The sequence below is a fragment of the Chiloscyllium plagiosum genome, unplaced genomic scaffold (assembly GCF_037043375.1).
Source record: "Chiloscyllium plagiosum isolate Xiang-an unplaced genomic scaffold, Cpla_swu_hap1 HiC_scaffold_3, whole genome shotgun sequence".
NCBI classification, from domain to species: Eukaryota; Metazoa; Chordata; class Chondrichthyes; order Orectolobiformes; family Hemiscylliidae; genus Chiloscyllium; species Chiloscyllium plagiosum.
Window position 1 is genome coordinate 3,006,760 of NW_028270141.1, and position 20,678 is coordinate 3,027,437.

Here is a 20,678-nt window from a genome sequence, read left to right on the forward strand (position 1 = left end):
CTCACGCACCCATACTCACACTCACGCACCCATACTCACACTCACACTCACACAAACACACACACACATTTTCCTCTGTAACTCCCAAATCTATTGACTCCCTTGTCAATTCTGGCACTCTGCTTCTGTTATACCATCTTTTCTTGTTTTTCCTACCAGTTAAACACCGTGTCCAACATGACTATCAGCTCCAAGCTGCCACTAGATTTAAAATGGAGTGTGTTCTGGAGTTTTATGTTGGTTGTGACAGCAGTCAGTAGAGTAAAGCTAGCTTTGTCCCCTGGGAGGTGTGTCATGTGTAGGTAGAAATTTTCTCTGTGTTTGCATGCACAGTCATTTCTATTAAAGGATAGGTTCACTCTAGACCAAATTACGTTACATTTGGGTATTGATGAATCATTTCAACTTCATTTTATGGTATGTTACTGAAGTGGTATAGATTTTAGTGTAATCTTGTGTGACAGTTTCAGAACCTAGTTGACTGGGCACTGAACTGAGACAACACACAACCCTACTGCTTTTCAGCTCAGACATTCACCAAAAAGAAAAAGTTAAAAATCACACAACACCAGGTTATAGTCCAACAGGTTTAATTGGAAGCACTAGCTTTCAGAGCAACGCTTGAAAGCTAGTGTGCTTCCAATTAAACCTGTTGGACTATAACCTGGTGTTGTGTGATTTTTAACTTTGTACACCCCAGTCCAACACCCGCACCTCCGAATCATGACCAAAAAGAAAGGCAGAGTGTGGTGGAATGTGGAGGTCATTTCTAAAGAGTATGTTGGAATCTCTTACTGAGAGGACTGTTCTCACCGAGATGATGGGTTTGTCAGGGATGGGAAATGACACACTGATGAACATTTAATAAACATCAAATCCTGCAAATATTGAAAACTAAAATGGATACAGAGAATGCCAATTCTTTGATATGCTCCTCCAGTAATTTTCACCTTTGACAGTAAACTCTGTAGGCAAAATTGAAATTAATTTTAATGATTTGTTAACATACCAGTACTACGTTTTTACTATTCCATGTGCTCTAAAATATGGTATTTCTCTGTGTGAGTGCTTCCCTGTGGATAGAGGATGTATGGTGATTTCTTTGGGAGCTGCTTAGAATTGAGATAGTCCTGTACAAACTATTTCATGTTGGGTTGTGAGTTGTTGAAATAGTGTACCACATTTGTCATTTGAAGAGGTCATGGCTTGATGAGTTAGTTCAGTAATTGGCCTGAAAGGCAACTTGCTTCTATATGACAATGTTATCTGTGCATCCGTAATCACACCTCTGTTTCAGAACATTGCCTCATTGTATCCAGTGATTTGCTTGAGAGCTCAGGATAGCGATGACATTAATCAATTTCTGCATGATGGTCCTTTCCACCTGATCTCCCAGTATTGTAGCCAAGACAAGAAAGCTTATTGTATATGTGAGCTCAAGTCTCCTTAACAGCGTGGTGAGGATTCTTGAGAGTTGGCCCCAGTGTGTTTTGAACTTCTGTCACAGAAACTCAACAACAAATATTGACATACATTTCTAGATGACTTTACACTGATATCATTCTCTTCCCCTGCCCTGCCCTTTAAAACATGGCCAGAGAAACTGATATCAGCTATATGTTCATGGGAAAGGTGGATTAACTCTTCAGATCTCGGCATATTGTCAGGACTATACTGCTAAGCTGCATTTGATGTGCTTGCAATATAAATATTTTTCCTTTCAGCAACTGGCAAAAGAAGACATAAATTACATCACACATTGGTGAAACAAAGCATTACATAAAAAATTGAAATTTCATTCCCTCTGATTTAAGTACAGAATATGTACAGGATCAGAGGTAGTTAATCATGACACAACGTGTCATTATATTCCCTGAGGGAAGCAGTTAAACTGGACAAGTGAATTTGGTTTGGGCCGCAATCACGATAATCATTCCTTTCAGAGAATTTATTGCAATATGACATTTCTCTCAGTGGAGCCAGACATTTTTATAGCCTTGCTTTATAGCGCCACCAGTTAACCTTTAAATGCCCAGGTTACAATGCTGGTAAATAATTTATTTTCTGAGCAGTCTAGTGGGGCTATTTATTACAAAGGAGAATGAAGGATCCTGATTAGCATTTTATCAACGAATACATTGCAATATTTATATTTAGTGTTGCTATACTACTTGTGTGAAATACTTGTAAAATCAAGTGGGGAAAATAACATCATGGAAAAAAGAACTCATTGGAATTTAAGCTGTTTTGAAACATGAACAAATTGTAGTGGAACAAAGTGGTGAGTTCATATTGCACTCTTAAGAATATGAAAGTGGGTCATCAAGTTCAGGTAAAGAAAACATATGTATTGAGTTGCAAATAGATTAGAATCCTTACAGTATGGAAACAGGCCATTTGGCCCAAAAAGCCCACACCAAACCTCCGAAGAGTAACCCATTTCCTTACGTTTACCTCTGACTACTGCATCTAACCTACATATCCCTGAATTCTATGGACAATTTACCATGGATAATTCACCTGACAATGTCCATAGTTTGTCAGCCAATTTACACCTCTCATCATTAGCTTTGCACAGACAGCAACTTGCCCTCAACCTCTCTGTTATTTTTGAGCATTTACTGAATGCATGCACATTAAACTCAAATGAAGCTCACTGCAGAAATGTTACAGCTCGTATTTCACATTGCATGGAGCCCTTGTAATGAAATGGTAATTGTTAATGTACAGCCAATCAATCACTCTGGCATAAACAGGGAACGGTGTAACCTGTAGGTTTCACAAATCCCTATAGTGTGGAAACAGGCCATTCAGCCCATAAAGTCCACACTGACCCTCCTACAGCATCCCACCCAGACCCACCCCATCCCTGTAAACCTGCATTTCGCATGACTCACCCACCCAGCCTGCACATCCTTGGACACTGGGCAATTTAGCATGGCCAATCCACCCTAACCTGCACATCTTTGGACTGTGGGAAGAAACCCACGCAGACACAGTGAGAATGTGCAAACTTCACACCGACAGTCACCCAAGGGTGGAATCAAACCCAGGATTCTGGCACTGTGATAGTGGTGCTAACCAATGAGCCACCATGCCTTTGTGTCTGATGTCAATTCTGCTTAGAAACTTCAAATTAAAAATCATGTGTTACCTCCTGTCTCCTTTATCACTCTCTCTTAAATCAATCTTTTTTTAAATCTATTTTGGTTTGCTTCTGATTCATCCTTTTTCTCTGTTGTTTCTTTCTCAGTCCTGTAATCCTGTGGGTGCTACACTGTTTGTCCCAATATTCACGATTCAGCGGCCCCTTGCACTTACAACAAATTAAACTGCAAAGGTTTTACAAGCTGCAGTGTGCAGAAGAGTGTGTAACTCAAACCTGTGGGACAGAGGGAGGTTGGGTGCTGTAAAATTTGCTAGTCCCCTTTTGGACTTGTTCTGGGCTTAGTGCCCTCCTGTTTGGACATCCTGTGCCTTACAGAATTCTCCAACTCCCTTAACATTTCATCGCTCCCTCCACCCAGTAAAGGCCTGAAAGCCCTGAAGTAAACAGCTGGAGGATTCAGAAATGGTCATACCATTGCACAGGGGATTCCAGAAATGGTCATGCTGGCCTGTCCCTGATTTCCTGTCTGGTGAACAGTGCCCGTCCCCTGACTTGTTCAATCCAGCCTCACTTTAGCTGTGGACAGGCCATTATATTTTTCCATAAGCCTGACTGGGAGCAGCAAATATACTGCCTGCTAGTCAGGTGGTGGTTATTTTGAGAATAGAGCTTTCTGCAATTTGGACCAATCTGCTTTTGTACTCTTGTGAGCTTTGCTCATTACATTTCCCTTAATTTCTGTCTTTGAGGAAAGCTTTGAACTGAATCAGAAAACGCGCCCTTTTTCCATGGCTAGACCTGTGTGCTTGCATCGGTGATTATAAATACCTTTATAGAGATAAGACTTCAATTTTAATATCTAGGCATTTTTCATACCTTTTGGTTTTCTTTTATTTCTGCTTTTTTTATATATATTCTGGTTTTGTAACCAAGATGGTACTGGAGAATGGTGCTACTGTATTCCTATACTTGAGTACACATGACAATAAAATCAAATTCTCATTCTGCAGCAAGCAAGCACTCTGTTGCCAGATCCACCTGCAATATCCTGGAATTCCTGACCTGACACAATGGTGGGAGTTCAGAGGAAGAGTCACTCGACTCAAAACATTAGCTGTGCTTTCTCTCCACTGCCTGGCCTGCTGAGTTTCTCCAGCAATTGCTGTTTTTGTTGTTGACAGTGGTGGGGGTGCCATGTCTGAAAGACTGCAGTGTTCCACCACCTTCTCAGGGCAATGAAAGTGGCCAGATATCAAAGACAACTTATTCTTGTTCAAAATAATCCATCGGGTTCACTACTAAATCGCACTCTGGCAAAATTTATGAATGTACATAATGGAATGAACTGCTAAACAGAAGGCTTCCTAAGCAGGAAGGGAGGGCTGCACATGTAGATTTTGAAGGGAATGAAGAGAAAAAAAAATTGAGGGATAAAGTTTGCCAACTGACAGTTAATGCCAACAGTGAAGCTGGGTTGTTACTGTAAATTTGTGTTTGCTTATGCTTTATTCAAACTTCTTGCTGTTGAAAGGAAAAATATCGTGATTAAAAATCATTCAAGTTTTAAAATATTTCTGCCAGCCTGCCTAAGACATGTCATTCTCCAAACGAAACAATGAGATAACTATCTGATCCCAGGACAATGTCAGCACTAAGGCTTCAGGACCTTTTTGCGAGAGCCTTTGTTTGGGTTCACTGTTCTGATAACGCCATTAGGGCTATAGTGGGTTTCCATTGCAGAGGATCAGCCTGAGGTTGAAAACCCACCGTTTGTGGGCATTAGTGCTGCTGCTTATCAATAATATTCACCATTGCTCTCATTCAAAAGAACTGTCACTTTAGGAAACAACTTGTTACGTTATTTACGTAAATGAAAATATTGTTTTTGCATCATGAGTTTATTACAGAGAATCTGCAGCTGCTGGCCACAGTATAGTTACTGTGATCATAAATGGTGACTCTGATCAAAGCTGATCGGACTCTCAAAACATATGACAAAGAAAGTGGGGGCAAACTATTGTAATTCCTCAAATATTAGTTTCTCACTCTGATTATCATTAGGAAAGCATTGAAGGTGAAAACAATTAATATAATATCAAATTAGTCTACTTCCTGTCTGCAAGGCATTGATGGGTATGTTTTCCATTTTGTATTAATTTATTGAATTAGCTTTTTTGGGTTTGATCCAAATGCTTAATTTTACCACTTCTGTTGCAACTTGTTTGATGAAAAATAGAATATGTAAATGGCATGCGCGCTAGCACACAACACACCCCTACACACACACACACACTCAAATTCGCGTAATCATATACCACATACATACATACACTCACACGCACGTACATGCACACATAGATTCATATGGATGTACGCACACATGCTCACACACATGCACACAAGCCTGTTCACACTGACATACACTTACACACACATGCATGTGTACACGCACAATTTTAGCAAAGTCATGAACATTTTAGAGAAGAGTTCATTGATTGTGCCAGTGATCATAGAAACTGGAGAAATTCCAACACCAGGTTTATTTTAGACATGATATTTAATTTGTTTAGTGTGAATAATTCATAATGATGTACTTCACAAGTTACAGTTCACAGCATTGATGGGAAAACCTATAAATCTGTGATATACTTTATTAAAGTAGTCCCAAGCTACAAAGTAAATTGACTCGTAACAGTCATATTTAAAATTAGAAATTGCATTTAATTTTTCGAGTGCAGACTTCAAAAAGAACCAGACAAATGCCATGAAACTAACCTGCTCCAACTGCACTAAGAACATAAGAAGATGCAGAATATGAACCAGACATTCACCGCACTGCACCCACTGTACACCAAAACCAAAAATAATGACATGCTCATGGCAAGGTTTGTTTTATTCAATGATAACATTGGATGCAAACATCACTGTTCAGGCTTGAGCCACCTTCTTAAATTATTGCATTCATGTGGTGCAGATATATCCAAGGTGCTGTTAAGGAGGACCTTCCTGGATTTTGACCGAGTGACACTGAGGAATTGGTGGTATTGTTCCAAATCAGGATAATGAGTGTCTTGGAGGGACATTGCCAGTGATGGTCTTTCCATGTATCTGCTGCCCTTGTCCTTCTAGACAATAGAGCTTCGGTATTTGGAAGCTAGTGGTCCACAGTGCTGCCATTGTGCGTCATAGGTTGGGAAGTGAATGTTTATGTTAGTGGAGGGTATGCTAATCAAGAGGGCTACTTTGTCCTGGATGGTGTTGAGGTTTGTGATTTTTGTTGGAGCTGCCCCCATCCAGGCAAGTGGGGAGTATTCCATTACACTCCTGACTTGTGCCTGGGAGATGTCATTGGCTGCCAAGTTGACTGGTTTGCTAACCAGAGGTGGATCAGATATCAAAACAAAATAAAAAGGGAATAGTTGGAGCTTATGATAAAAGGAGCTGGGTAAATAAGCACTATTTTCAGTTCTGTTTGAAGAGTTGCCTGCCAGAAACAGTGACTGATTTGTACTGCCAAGTAAATGGGCTATTGGAAAACTGTGCAGGTGTACGTTAAGCTACAAGAAAAGGGAGCTTGCCCTTTCACAGGCTCCAACTGATCATAGAGACATATGGTCATACAGCACGGAAACAGACCCTTTCGTCCAACCAGTCCATGCTAACCATAATCCCAAACTAAACTAGTCCCATCTGCATACTCCAGGATCTTATCCTTCCTAACCTTTCCTCTCCGTGCACTTATGCAAATGAATTTTAAACGTGATAATTGTGCCCACATTGATCACTTCCTCAAGGGGTCCATTCCATCCATGAACCATCCTCTGTGGAAAAATAATTTGCCTCTCATGTCTTTTTTAAATCTCTCTCCTCTCATTTTAAAAATGTGCCCCCCCAGTCTTGAAATCCCTCACCCGAAGGAGAAGATAACTACCAATAACTCTGTCTCTACCCCTCATGATTTTATAAACCTCGATAAGGTCCTCAACCTCCTTTACTCCAGTGAAAAAAGTCCCAGCCTTTCCTTATAACTCAAACCTTCCACACCTGGCAACATGTGGTAAATCTCTTAGAATCATAGATTCCCTCCAGTATGGAAACAGGCCCTTCAGCCCAACAAGTCCACACCGATCCTCCGAAGAATAACACACCCATTCCCCTACCCTATTATCGTATATTTACCCCTGACTAAGGCACCTAACCTGCACATCCTTCAACACTATGGGAAATGTAGCACGGCCAATTCACCTAACCTGCCACATCTTGGATTGTGGGAGGGGACCAGAGCACCCAGAGGAAACCCACACAGATACAGGGGGAACGTGCAAGCTCCACACAAACAGCTGCCTGAGGCTGGATTCGAACCTGGGTCCCTGGCGCTGTGTGGCAGCAGTGCTAACTACTGAATCATGTCCACATTAATACGAAGAGAAACAAAATGTGAGGGGCAGTAGGTAAAAGACAGGGGCATGGGACCAGCCATGTAGCTGTTATCGGGAGCTGGTGCAGAAATGAGGTACTGAGTGCCTCTTTCTATACTGTAACTATTGAGTGGCTTTGGAAATCAGGAGGACAGTGACAATTCTCAAAAGTTCCAGCCTCTAACTTGTACCTGAAGTCGCAGTATTCAACAGGCTGATTTAATTCATTTCAGGATGTAATTAAGTGGTGGATTTAGCAACAGAATAATGATTAAATGTCAGGAGGACCTGGTTAAGTTCTTACTTGCTATTGATGGTCATTACCTGACATTTTGGAGGTGCAAATGTTACTTGCCACTGCTGCCCCCCACCTCCAACCTGGATGTTTTATGGACATGGATTGCTTCAGTATGTGAGGAGTCGTGAATGATGCTGAACGTTGTGCAATCATCGGTGAATATCCTCACTTCAGACCCTATGATAGAGGGAAGGTCATTAATGAAGCAGCTGAAGATGGTTGGGCCGAGGACACTACCCTGAGGAACCCTGCAGGGATGGCCTGGCCAATGGCCAAGTGATATTATCGCTGGTCTGCTAATCCAGAAACCCAGGAATATTCTGGGGACCTGGGTTTGAATCTTGCCAAAGCAGGTGATGAAATTTGAATTAAATAATTGAGAAAAAACAAAATTTGGCATTGAGAGTCTAATGATGACCATGAATTCATTGTTAATTGTTTGGGGAAAAGCACTCATCTGGATCACTAATGTCCTTTAGGGAAGGAAACTGCCATCCTTACCTGGTCTGGCCTACATGTGACTCCTGACCCACAGCAATGTGGTTTACTCTTAACAGCCCTCTGGGCAATTAGGGATAAGCAATGAATACTGGCCTAGCCAGCAATGCCCTCATCCTGTGAACCATCTTCCTATGTGCCACAAATGACTCCAAGCAGCGACTGTTTCCCCGTATTTCGAATTGATGCTAGGCTCAGTGAATGTCAAAGGCAGTTGAACCCTTTCTTTCACGTTTGAACTAAGGCTGTAATGAGATCAGAGCTAAGTGACCTTACTGGAATCTAGACTGAGCATTCATGGGCAATGTATTGCTGAACATTCATCAGTTTGCTGATGAGCAAGAAAGGACTGATGGGACAGTAATTAACTGGCCTGGGATGGGAGCAGGAGGAATTGGATTGGGCATACCTGGACAATTTTCTACGTTGTTGGGTACAGGCCAGCATTGTAATTGTATGGGAACAGCTTGGATATTGGTATTTGGATAGTGCTTGAGCATATCTTTAGTATTATTGCCTGAATGTTGTTGGAGCTTATATTCTTTGCAGTACTAGAGTCTTCGGCCTTTTCTTGCTATCAAATAGAGTGAATATAATTGGCTGGTATCTGTGATGCTGTGATCTTCAAGAGGAGATCATGACGGAGCATTTGCTCGGAGACTTCGAGCTGAATATGTTTGCGAATGCTTCAGGTTCCTCTTCCATGCTGACAACTCCCACTTTGTGGAGCTACCTCCCCCCTCTGTTAACTCTTCACACCACTCACAACAGAATGCTCTCTTTATTCATTCATGGGATAATGGCGTAACTGACTAAACCAGTACTTATAGCCCATCCCATTTGGGCAGGTAAGGATCACATGTAGGACAGACCAGGTAAGGATGGCAGATTCCTTCCAGAAGGGACATTACTGAGTCTTTCCAACAACCAACAACAGATTTATGGTCATTAATTCTTAATTGCAGATTTCTGTTTTGAATTTAAATTACACAATTTGCCATGGCAGGATTTGAATCTGAGAACATTCCCTGGGTCTCTGTATTGGTAATCTAGTAATAATACCATTTGACCATTGCAGGGCTGAAGAACAAAGATCTGATCCACTGTTTATAGGGTCACAGCTCTATCTGCTGCTTCTGCCATTCAGTACGGCCTCCTGCTCTCTTCAGTGAAGCAGGGATGATGTTGCAGTTTCATGGTCATGTCCTGAGCTGTGAGGTTATAGATTAGGGATGAGTACGGTTCAACTGTTGTTGATGGCCCACAGCACCTCATGGATGACCTGTCTTGAGGTGCTAGATCTGTCAGAAGTTTGTCCCATTTAATGTAGTGGTGATGCCACACAATATGATGAAGGAAATGCTGTCTCATAAGAACTGTGCCATGGTCCCTTATACCAATACTGTATGATCAGCTGGATCTACAACAGAGAGATTGGTGAGAACATGGAGAGGCTTCTCCCTCTCGTTGGGCCCTTCACCATTTGCCATAATCCCAGTCAAACCATAAATGGCCATCTCAACCCAGAGCCTTGTTTCTGAGCTATTTCCAGTGATTTTACTGAATATTCCCTGATATCCAATGGGAAACAATAGGATTCCCTCACAGAGGTTTGTCTCATGGCTGCAGTGAGTTGACAGTCTTGGTCTTCATGTGGAATATTGTGGTGAACTGAGTAGGAAAAAGCTTCCACAGTAAAGGAAAAGATCATTTTGATCATGACTTCATTAACATTGGAGATGAACTGAATAAATCTGCTTAATAAGTCAGCTGGCTCAGATGATGATTATCTTATTTAAAAACTAAACAGTGCATGTGGATTGTAATCTTAATGCATATCTGGTCATTTTCATCTGAAAAGTAAATTATTGGTATTATGGCTAGTTATACCCCATACTAGGTTAAAATTGCACCGGCTTTATAAAACTGTAGTATTTTAATTAAAAGAGTAGCAGATCTGAAGAACTCAGTGTGGGATTTGGATATAAAGATGAATGAGCACAACAGGATTTTATTCTAATCAAAACATACAGAATATCCTGTGCTGCCCATTTACATCATTGTCTGAATTCTCATTATGCGCTCAACTGCAAGTCAGCAAAAAACATTAGCACAATCTACCCTGAAATGTTTAGTTTCCTCTTGCAGTCACTATCCAACACAGAAGAAATCTTGTGTGATTACTAACTTTGTGTAGCGTGGATAAATCAATAATTGACCTTGTACATCTCAAAAATGCACAAATAACTTGGTAATCTTTAACTTGCTGGAAGTTAATCTTGATATCACAAGAGCCTTCAGTGATGTCCGCAGGTATTCTGTGTGTGTGGTGGTGCAGTGATGTAACTGTTTGGTTTAGGAGGGATGAAAATGTATTGCTCTCTACAAATGCCCGATCCCACTGAGGCTGATAGTGGAGCTTTAGTTGCACAGCCATGTGTATCTGCTGTGAGATTCTTGCTGCCGGCTCTTTATCAAAACAGTTGATTCATTTGTGTGGGGTGACAACCAGGAGGAAGAGAGTCCCCACGGAAAAGGTGGGAGTGGGGAAGAGGGTGGGGGACAGGAGGGTGGAGTGGAGAGGATGAGGAGGGGGAGGGAGGAAAAGTGTTGGTGGAGTGGGGGGGGAGGGTGGGTACTTTCTGCCACACACATGATAATTCTAAAGCGGTCACAAAACTGCATGAAACTTATGATTTGGAGATGCCAGTGTTGGACTGGGGTGGACAAAGTTAAAAATCACACAACACCAGGTGATAGTCCAACAGGTTTATTTAGAAGCACTAGCTTTTGGAGCACTGCTCCAGGTGATTGTGGAGTATAAGATGGTACAACACAGAATTTATAGCAAAAGTTTACAGTGTGATGTAACTGAAATGAGGATTATCCAGAGTGTCTGTGTCTTTTGACTCTTACTCTGCAGAACTACTGGGGACTTATGATTTGAGGGGGGTATTGCCAATTGCGATGTTCAAAGTGATGGATCAGCCTTATAACCTTCCCACTCCCCCATCAACTCACAGCCTCCTGAAGGCTGTGTGAGATCCTGGTTGAGAATCAACTCCTGGGTACAACAGGATCATCTCATTTGGTTAGCTACCACCCAGACGCTGCTCCTGTGCTGACTAACACCAGCTTTACTCCTGACTGAGTTTCAACAATACCAATCACTAGTGATGGCCATTTCTCCCACCTCCTTGCAATAAAATTATTTTGTTGTTTGCAAATTAAACTCTGCACTGTCGAGTTACATAACGTATGGGATGGTTTTGAGTGACTGCTGCATTGACACTGATCCAATGAAATTACTGTACCTTAATGTTTAGCTGGTATACTGAAATCACAGAATACTGTCTTTAAGAACTTGAATTTCTACAAGCACTGGTTGGTGGTAGGATTACTGCTGACAATATTGGATTTTCTTTCACTGCAGCTTCATTCAGGAGGGGAAAGGAACTTGCAGTTAGTCATTTTATTTTCTGATTTTTTTTACCATGTGTTGATTTCAACCAGTTCTTTAAGGAACTTTTTTTTAATTGAGCCTAAATCAATACCTTTCTACTTTGGTATTTCTTAAAATAGATGTTTTAGTTGTTCGCCTGTGAATATTACCATGTTTTTACCTGGTAAAACTCCAAAGACATATGCAACAAGCATGCAATCCCCCTGCCTTCCCCCAGACTTTACAATGCGTTAGGCATAAGGCAAGAGGTTTGTGGTTGGAGAGTAAGTATTTTGTTTTTCTCCTCTGGCTGTCAGCCAATAGGAAGCATAGAGGGACATTACTGTGATGCAGACCAACACTTGATCCGAATCTGAGAAAGTGGAACAATGCCCCACATGACCCCCCCCCCCCACACACACACACACACACCTCCCAGAATATTCAACATAAACTCAAACTGTGCCACCAGCTGAGGAGAATTGTTTTCCATTAATGCATTTGCATTGGCAGAAAAAGGCAATACTCTATGAAAAAGAATTCTGTGAAAATGTTTGATGAAACATTTTGGAATTTTAGAACAAGCAAACCCACTGCATTGTTATCTGGATATCCGTTCTGTATTCGGGCCTTATGTTGATGACCTGGAAATGTGTCAATATTTGAGCTGCATTCACATAATAACACAATGTAAATGGACTTATAATTTATAATTTATGGAGAAAATGTCACAGGAGGAATATAGTCCAAGCTTTTCCTTTGATGAACTTTAGATGACTACTAATCCATTCTGTTTCTTCAATGTAGGTGGACATCAATGAAGCTTCCAGTGAAATGGTCACAGCCCCAAAGTGCCAATCTTCCCAGGAGTCATCATCACAGGTACACAATGGAGAGGTGGAAAGTAACCAGCAAGCCATTGGCAACTCCCAGCAGTTTGGAGAAAGGAGTGTTCCTGAGAATGGTGACCGTGGAAAATCTGTCCCTCAGGCTCAGAACTTGAAAGATCAAGAGTCCAATGAAGAAAGCACAAGTCTTGATGGAGAAGTTGAAATAGATTTAGAGATGGAGAATGGATGTTATACCCTGAAAGATGGACAGGATTCTGAAAAGGGTGAAAATGAGAAGGTACCATCCAATCACAGAAAGAAATACAAAAAGCGACAATTGGAAGCTGCTGAAAAAGGTTTGAAAACTTTAATAAATCTGTTTGTTTATACCTTGTAGCCTTACAATTAGCTCTGGCTGAGGCATATCGAGAAAAGTAACAAACAGCCCAAAATTTGAATTTCTTTAAATTGATTTTACTGAAGGATTTCAAATTGAATATTTGGATCACATTGCCTCAGTATTACTGTAACAGCGTATCATGCAAGAATTAAACTTTCTACGCAAAATTGTGGTAGATTTAAAAATCTGGACCTGAATATACTGACATGAAGGACTGATGTGACTGCATTAGGCTTTGGGAAAATAATGTTTATACAGTTAAGTAATTCTTTTGAGAACCTAACTCTCAGACATTTGTGGTGTTGCTACTGGAATTAGTGATGAATAAATGGGATTAGTTTTTGTGTTCATTGTATTTGTTCACCCCAGAACTAACAATTATCAGGCCCAATCTCTGGATAACCCAGCACAGCTAATTCGTGGGATGGACCATAGTAGTTTGTTTTTGTAGTACAGTGTCATTAGGAGTCACTGACATAAATACCAGTCAATCATGCATAATGCAAAATATATTCCTGTCTTAGATGAAAACAAAACTGTGCTGCTGTGTATTTGTTACTTGAAGAAACATTTTCTGGAATTGGAGTATATTACAGACCTGAAGAGCACATCATTTATGAACAGTGAAATCTGTTGTGCATTGTCATTTAACTCATCGCCTTTACTTTTTCACTAAAAACTTACTCGCGTGTCTGGCAACTTTGCAGAAGGACTTTGGAGTAGCAGCACTTCCTTATTTTTTTGAGATTTCCTTTACACAAAGTGAAACATAACATTTCTCAGTCAATAACAGTAACTACTAATGAACAAACAATGCATTGTAAGAAAGAGAGTATCCATCCGAAATGACTATGTTGACGTTTTTGAGAGAAATGATGCCCTAAGTGACATAGTGCACCAAGCTCCCAGAAAGTCCTTCACATCAATTTTGAGAAGTATTCTTTCATGACATGTGGGCATCATCAGCTGGTGCAGCTTCTATTGCCAATCCCTCTTTGCCATTGAGAATGTGGGGTGAGTTGAAACTTTATTGCTGGAACAGCACAGCAGGTCAGGCAGCATCCAGGGAACAGGAGATTCGACGTTTCGGGCACAGGCCCTTCTTCAGGAGAATGTGGGGTGAGCTGCCTTCATGAACTGCTGCAGAGTTTGATGTGTAGGGACACAGACAATTCTTTGAGGGAGGGAACTCCAGGATTTTAACCCAGTGATGCTGAAGAAATGGTGATCTAGTTCCAGGTCACCATGGTGAGTGGATTAGAGGGGAGCTTGCAGATGGATGTGGTTCCCTGTGTCAGCTGTCCTTATCCTTCTAGATAGAGGAACTTATGGGTTTGGAAATACTGTTGAAGGAGCTTCAACAAGTTACTTAAGACATGTAAACTCAAGCCAATGGGAACTCAGAACAGAAAGGCCAGGAAATTAGCTAAACGTAAGACGATGATAATAACTGAGTAGATGCAGTCAGATTTGATGAGGGAGGTAAAGTTCGAAAGATTGAGGTAAAGGAAATCTACAAGCAGTTGACTGATTCACAGGTAACTTTGAACCTTTGTTGGAGGAAAATGTTGCCAATGTGCACGGAGGTAATTTGGGTCAGTAGGGAGTGCCAGCAATTGTGAGACTTGGCTCATATTGGAGCATTTTCCCAGAGTTAGCGAGTTGTAGCTCAGGTTGAGGTTCTAGATGTAGGTTTGTTCGCTGAGCTGAAAGGTTCAGTTTCAGATGTTTCGCCACCATACTAGGTAACATCTTTAGTGAGCCTCCGGATGAAGCACTGCTTGTTGTTGAGAAATTGGCGGGCTGTGTTTGTTGGGTACACGTTCTTTTTTAATACACAGTATAGGTGATTTCCTCTGCTCTTTGTAGTTCCTCTGTGCTGCAGTGTGTTGGCCCGTTGAAACAATATTCTAATGCAGCTTCGTTTGTGGATGTTGGGATGATTGCTTCTGTAGTTCAATATATGGTCAGTATGTGCTGTTTTCCTGTAGACACTGGTTTGAAGTTGCCCATTGGCTGTTTGCTCTACTGCAACATCTAGGAATGGCAGTTTGTTGTTGTTTTCCTCTTCTTTTGTGAATTTTATACCAGACTTCTTGGCATCATGGTAGCCCACAAACCCACCAACACACTAAAACAGCAGCTACTGAACTTGAAGGTCCCTGTACAAACAACAAGCAAAACTAATGTCATTTACAAAGTACCTTGCAAGAACTGTAACAAATACTACATGGGACAAACAGGCAGAAAACTAGCCACCAGGGTATATGAACATCAGTACAGAAAATGATATCACCAACCCAAGTAAACGTAAACACATAAATATAAAGCGGGCCATACCACCAGTGCTTCATCCAGAGGCTCACTGAAGATGTTACCCAGTATGTGGTGGCGAAATGTCTGAAACCCAAACCTTGCAGTTCAGCGAGCAAACCTACGTCCATTGCCCTAGTGTGTTACACATCAGGAATGGGTATCCCACGTCTGTTTGCAATTGGCTAGTTGGTTATTGTGAAACACAGGGTCCCATCCAAGATCCTCCTGACATCATAGTAGCATCATTTGGGTGTTAAAAGAACTAACAGATGCTCTTCTTGTGCCTATTTGTAAAATCTTTCCAAGATATCAATGGCAGAGTGTCAGGGAGAGCAAATAAAGTCATTTTAGAGACAGTTTTGCAATGTTTACACTGGGCAGGCTGACTTAACATCGGTCCCATGCTCAATGTTTTATCTTTGTGTTTCTAGAACTTGAACGCTGTTAAACACCAAATTCCTGAAGGTGTATTATTTCTTACAGCCTCATGTGACTGTTCAACTCCTACATTGCAGCTGATTTCAGTGCAGCAGTAAATATACTCCCCCCACCCCCACCCCATATACATTTTAATAACAATTAGGTCCTAACTCTTTACAAATAGTACAACTTGCCTCTTTTTTTTCAAAGAAAACCCTCTGTGTCTATTCAGACTGTTCGTATTATTAAATTTTTAACATTATGTTTCAAATAAGATTAAAAGTAAATATTTAAGAGTAAACCGAAGACCTTAAGAATCTTTATGGCTTATTTTCTTTTCTCAAATAAAACAATATTCACGATATCATTTCACTTGTTCAGTGTTGTGCCTCTTCTTCTTAATTTAAGTAGCATGGCCAGTGATCATTGGCCTGCCATCACTTCACTTCAAGATCTCTATTCCAATTCTGTGACGTAGATTTCACTTCCAGCCACCATCTTCCATAAGTTTTCCAGCTTCCTGTTACACTGCTCTGCTTGGATTCTTGTATTTAATATTTCCTCATTTAAATGCTTTAGCCTTGCTCCCAGTTTGTTATTAAGTCTCCAGTAAACCATTCCCTAGTTGTAATATAGTATTAAGCTGCAAGTGCAAGTTACTAATTTGCTGTCTGAGTTCAGCACTATCATTCTTTTCTTTTTCCACACCTTTTACTTGCAGCACGTTTTGACCAGAGTTAAGGATTTCTATTTTTGAGTGCCTCATCTTCAGTGTCTCCTCTATAGGCTCCTTTCCATTTGTCAGTTATACCCCTCTCAGCCTTCACTTTCTTCACATCATTGTTTTTGTTCTATCGTTCTAACATTTCAACCTGGAGTGTTGTGGAATTTTAGAAATATTCTCCATAGCTGCCATAATTTATCAAATCATTTTTATTTCCTTTTCTGTCAAGACCCTTCATGTCCTTCAACAGTGACCCTGAGATTTCAGTATCTAACTGTACCCTGTTCATTTAGCTTTGCATGTTATCTATTGGAGCAATGGAATTTACCTCATCATACTTTGATCAGGAGATGCTTTTCATTGGATGTTCTACTTTTGACCTGCAGTGAGGCCTCCTTTATCTCAGTTTTCTGAGATTAGCTGCAGCCCTTTGCAACTCTCAGCCCCAGGGTGTGAGAACCCTTTGTTTCCCTGATGTAAAACACATAGTTAACATCTGGCCTTTTGTGTGTCCCTCTGATATGGGTTGTTCCAAGCTGTCAGATCTCCATTCCCCTAAACATCTTTAGCATGACATTGCTTGGTTTCCGAACATCTTGCCTTGGTAGCCATTTTGTTACAAATTTTCAGGAAAGACTTTCTGATTTAGTCTGAGTCAGATGATGTTGCTAGTGCTCTGGTAGTAATCTTCACCTTTAGATTTATGGTTAGACTCATAGATAGAGTCATACAGCCCAGAAACAGACCCTTCAGCCCAACTCGTTCTTGCCTACCTAATTTCCTAAATTGTACTAGTGCCATTTGCTTGTGTTTGACCCATATCCCTCTAAACCTTTCTTATCCATGTATCTATCCAAATGTTTTGTAAATGTTGTAAGTGTACTTGCCTCAACCACTTCTTCTGGCCGCTTGTTCCATACACACACCCTCTGTGTGAAAAAGTTGCCCCTCAGGTCCCTTTTAAATCTTCCCCCGACAAAGTCATTGAGGTTGGGTGCTTCCTTTCTCATTCTTCCTTTAGCCTGAATAGTTGTGTGAATATTTTTTCTTTCTGGACACTGCCTCACCCTGACATTCCATGCAGATGTATGGTTCTTGTGTCAATTATATCATCAGACTCATCATCACTTCTGAACAGTGGATGCTAAGGTTTATTTCCTTTTCATCCATCCTATTGCTATGTTTCTGAAAACTCATTGTCGGTTCCAATGTTGAACACCTTTTCACAGTGACTTTCCATAATTTGATCCAAATGCCACCCTGTTCTTCTTATGGTCATTCCCAGATTTTGCACATCTTTCACTCAGTCTGGAGTGTATTTGTTTGCTGCTATCTTACTGCATCAAGCCTATTGCCTTTTCCTTTACTTTACTGAAGACTAGCTCTTTGAGCAGTAATCAGTCTCTTCATTTGGTTAAAGCATTGTGTACTCCAGAAATGTTTATACTCTATAATATTGTGAGTTCCAATCAAATCTTTTATTATTTCAAGCCATGCAGAACAACAACTGAACTGAACTGATCTGTCAGCCTTTCGTCTGTTTCCTTGAATTTACATTTTCTGGCTGTATATTTCAATTCTGTTGGGAAAGGGTCAATAAGCTCACCTCAACCCTGTCTCAGGCCTTGCCGCTCATTATCAGGGATCTGATGTATTTGACTTTGGCTGGAGTCATATGCAGAGTCTACCAAAAAAAATGTTCTGACTGTCACCTTAACACATCCCTGTCACTTCATCCCAAAATAGGGTTTCGTTTTCAATTATGCCATTTAGAAAGTTACTTAAAGTCAGTTTGCACTTTTTGTTTAAACTTAACAAATACTTCTGTGAAATAATCACCTTCCTCGTCCACCATAGGCAGCAGTTGTGTGCACGGTGATAGCTGTTTCCTTTTGCACATTTCACTCCAGCTTTCTCTCTCTGCCATTCATTCAGGTTGATTTTCCTCAATTTAATTGATCACTAAATCCATTCAAGGTGGTTGAGTCTTTGTCACTGCTGCCACCATGTTATGCATTCTCTCTCCCAGAATTATGAATCACAATATTTTAAAATAGAAAATATTCTTGCTTTCAGTTTCCTCTTCTTTCACCATTACCTGGTCCAGCTCTGACTCTTCCCTTCCCTTTCTGGAGTTTTCTCTCAATTTCCAGAAATAGACTATCTACTAATATTCATCACAAACCAACCGTCCCCTACAGTTACTGCAGCTACACGTCCTCTGCCTCTGCTTTCTGTGAGGAATCCATTCCATTCTCCCAGGTTTTCCATCTCTGTCACACCTGTATATGCTGCTGACCACAACTGTTCATTTGGCATGTCCTCTTTTTTACCTCAAAGTCGATTTCCTCTCCCCTCCGTTACACTCTGGTTGACAGAGCCATTACTGTATCCAACCCGTGTCCCACACTTTTAGATTCATCCTTTCCCCTCCATTCCTAAACCATGACCAAGTTCTTTTTGTCCTCAATTTCCATGCTGTCAGCCTCTGTATTCAAAGGGTCATTCTTCACCATTCCTTCATTTCTACCAGCTCCAGCATGATGCCAATACTGAACAGATACTCTTCTCCTTTCCCCTGTCAGTATTCTGAAAGGTTGGTTCCCTTCATGACACATTATCCCCTCCTCTATCACTCCTAACAGCCCCTGCTTCCATTGCCCCTTCATTCGCAGTGTTTCCTACTCACCGACCATGGCTGAAGGGCTTATGCCTGAAACGTCGATTCTCCTGTCCCTCAGATGCTGCCTGACCTGCTGTGCTTTTCCAGCACCACACTCTCCACTCACTGTCCATGGCCTCAAACACTCGCTCCAGGTGAAGCAACAACTTGCTTCTTCACCTTTCTAGCCAGGCTGCTGGATTTGCTGCTCACAGTGCAGCCTCCTGTTCACTTGGCAAACCAAATACAGACTGAGTGCAGCACCTCCAGTCAGTCCACATCACCCTGAGCTTCTAGTCACTTGCTGTTTCAACCAGCTTTCACTCTTGGACATATTCTCTGCTCTCATACTCTCTCCCATTCTGTCCTGGGCTTGCTGCAGTGTTCAAGTGGAGCCCAGTTTAAGCTGGAGGAGTAGAACTTTCATTTCTCATTTCACAACTTTGCAGTTTTCTGGACTCATCACTGAGATGATAACTTCAAACATCGAACTCCGTTCTCCATTTTGGCTACTTTGCCCACGTGCCTATACCTTATTACCATTTGTTCTGTTTTCACTCAGAGCTGATGTTTATTCTACTGTTGACACCTACATTACTCAAATGATTGTTCCTTCACTCTGACCAATATTGCTCCCTTTGCATTTTCTTCCATGGTCCCTTTGTTTTCTAATCTCCCTCCTTCTCTAAACTTTCCCTGACCTTCCTTTCTGTTCCACTCTCCCCTCCCCACTTTCCAATAACAACAAACCGACTACACTTCCATCTCTCTTTAGTCCTGAAGAAGTCACATCAAACTCAAGCATTACTCTATTTTTCTCTCTCCACAGTTGCTGTCAGACCTGCTGAGTTTCTGTATTATTTTCGGTTTTTATTTTTAGAAATCTTGAGGTGTCTCATTATTGCAGAGTAGAAATTGACCAAGCAAGTAGAATGCTAAACATTATGTCCCTTAGAGCACTCAGTTCAGACAATACCTTCAGTACTGTGTTCAGTTTCCAAGGATGACCAAAACACCAAGGAGCCAGTGAAGAGTAGAAATGGTGGAAAGATCAGCCTCAAGACTGATTTCTAATCATAGAATCTGTATTGTGCGGAAGCAGGCCATTTGGCCCATCAAGTTTACACCAACCCTCTGAAGAGCATCCCACCCAGACCCACCATCCTGCCTTTTATCCCTGTAACTCTGCATTTCCCATGGCTAACCCACCTAGCCGCATGTACCTGGACACCATGGCCAATCCTCCTAACCTGCACATCTAATGTCATGAAACTTTCAAGAAATCTATGCACTCCCTCCTTCATGGATGACTGAGAGGGAAACTTGCTGGGAAACGTGGGCGGCACGGTGGCACAGTGGTTAGCACTGTTGCCTCACAGCACCAGAGACCTGGGTTCAATTCCCACCTCAGGCGACTGACTGTGTGGAGTTTGCACATTCTCCCCGTGTCTGCGTGGGTTTCCTCCGGGTGCTCCGGTTTCCTCCCACAGTCCAGTCCAAAAAAAATGTGCAGGTTAGGTGAATTGGCCATGCTAAATTGCCCGTAGTGTTAGGTGCAGGG

The 20,678-nt window shown here is 41.4% G+C and overlaps 1 protein-coding gene across 12 annotated transcripts in view; it reads left to right on the forward strand.

Moving 5' to 3' along the window:
* Positions 1-20,678, forward strand: part of dnmt3ab (DNA (cytosine-5-)-methyltransferase 3 alpha b) — a 627,694-nt gene that overhangs the window by 193,042 nt on the left and 413,974 nt on the right. For all 12 annotated transcript variants that reach the window (XM_087977018.1, XM_087977035.1, XM_087977038.1 and 9 more), the window contains one exon: positions 12,573-12,951. In XM_087977018.1, coding sequence (XP_087833144.1) covers positions 12,573-12,951 — 379 coding nt within the window. The remainder of the gene's footprint in view (positions 1-12,572; positions 12,952-20,678) is intronic.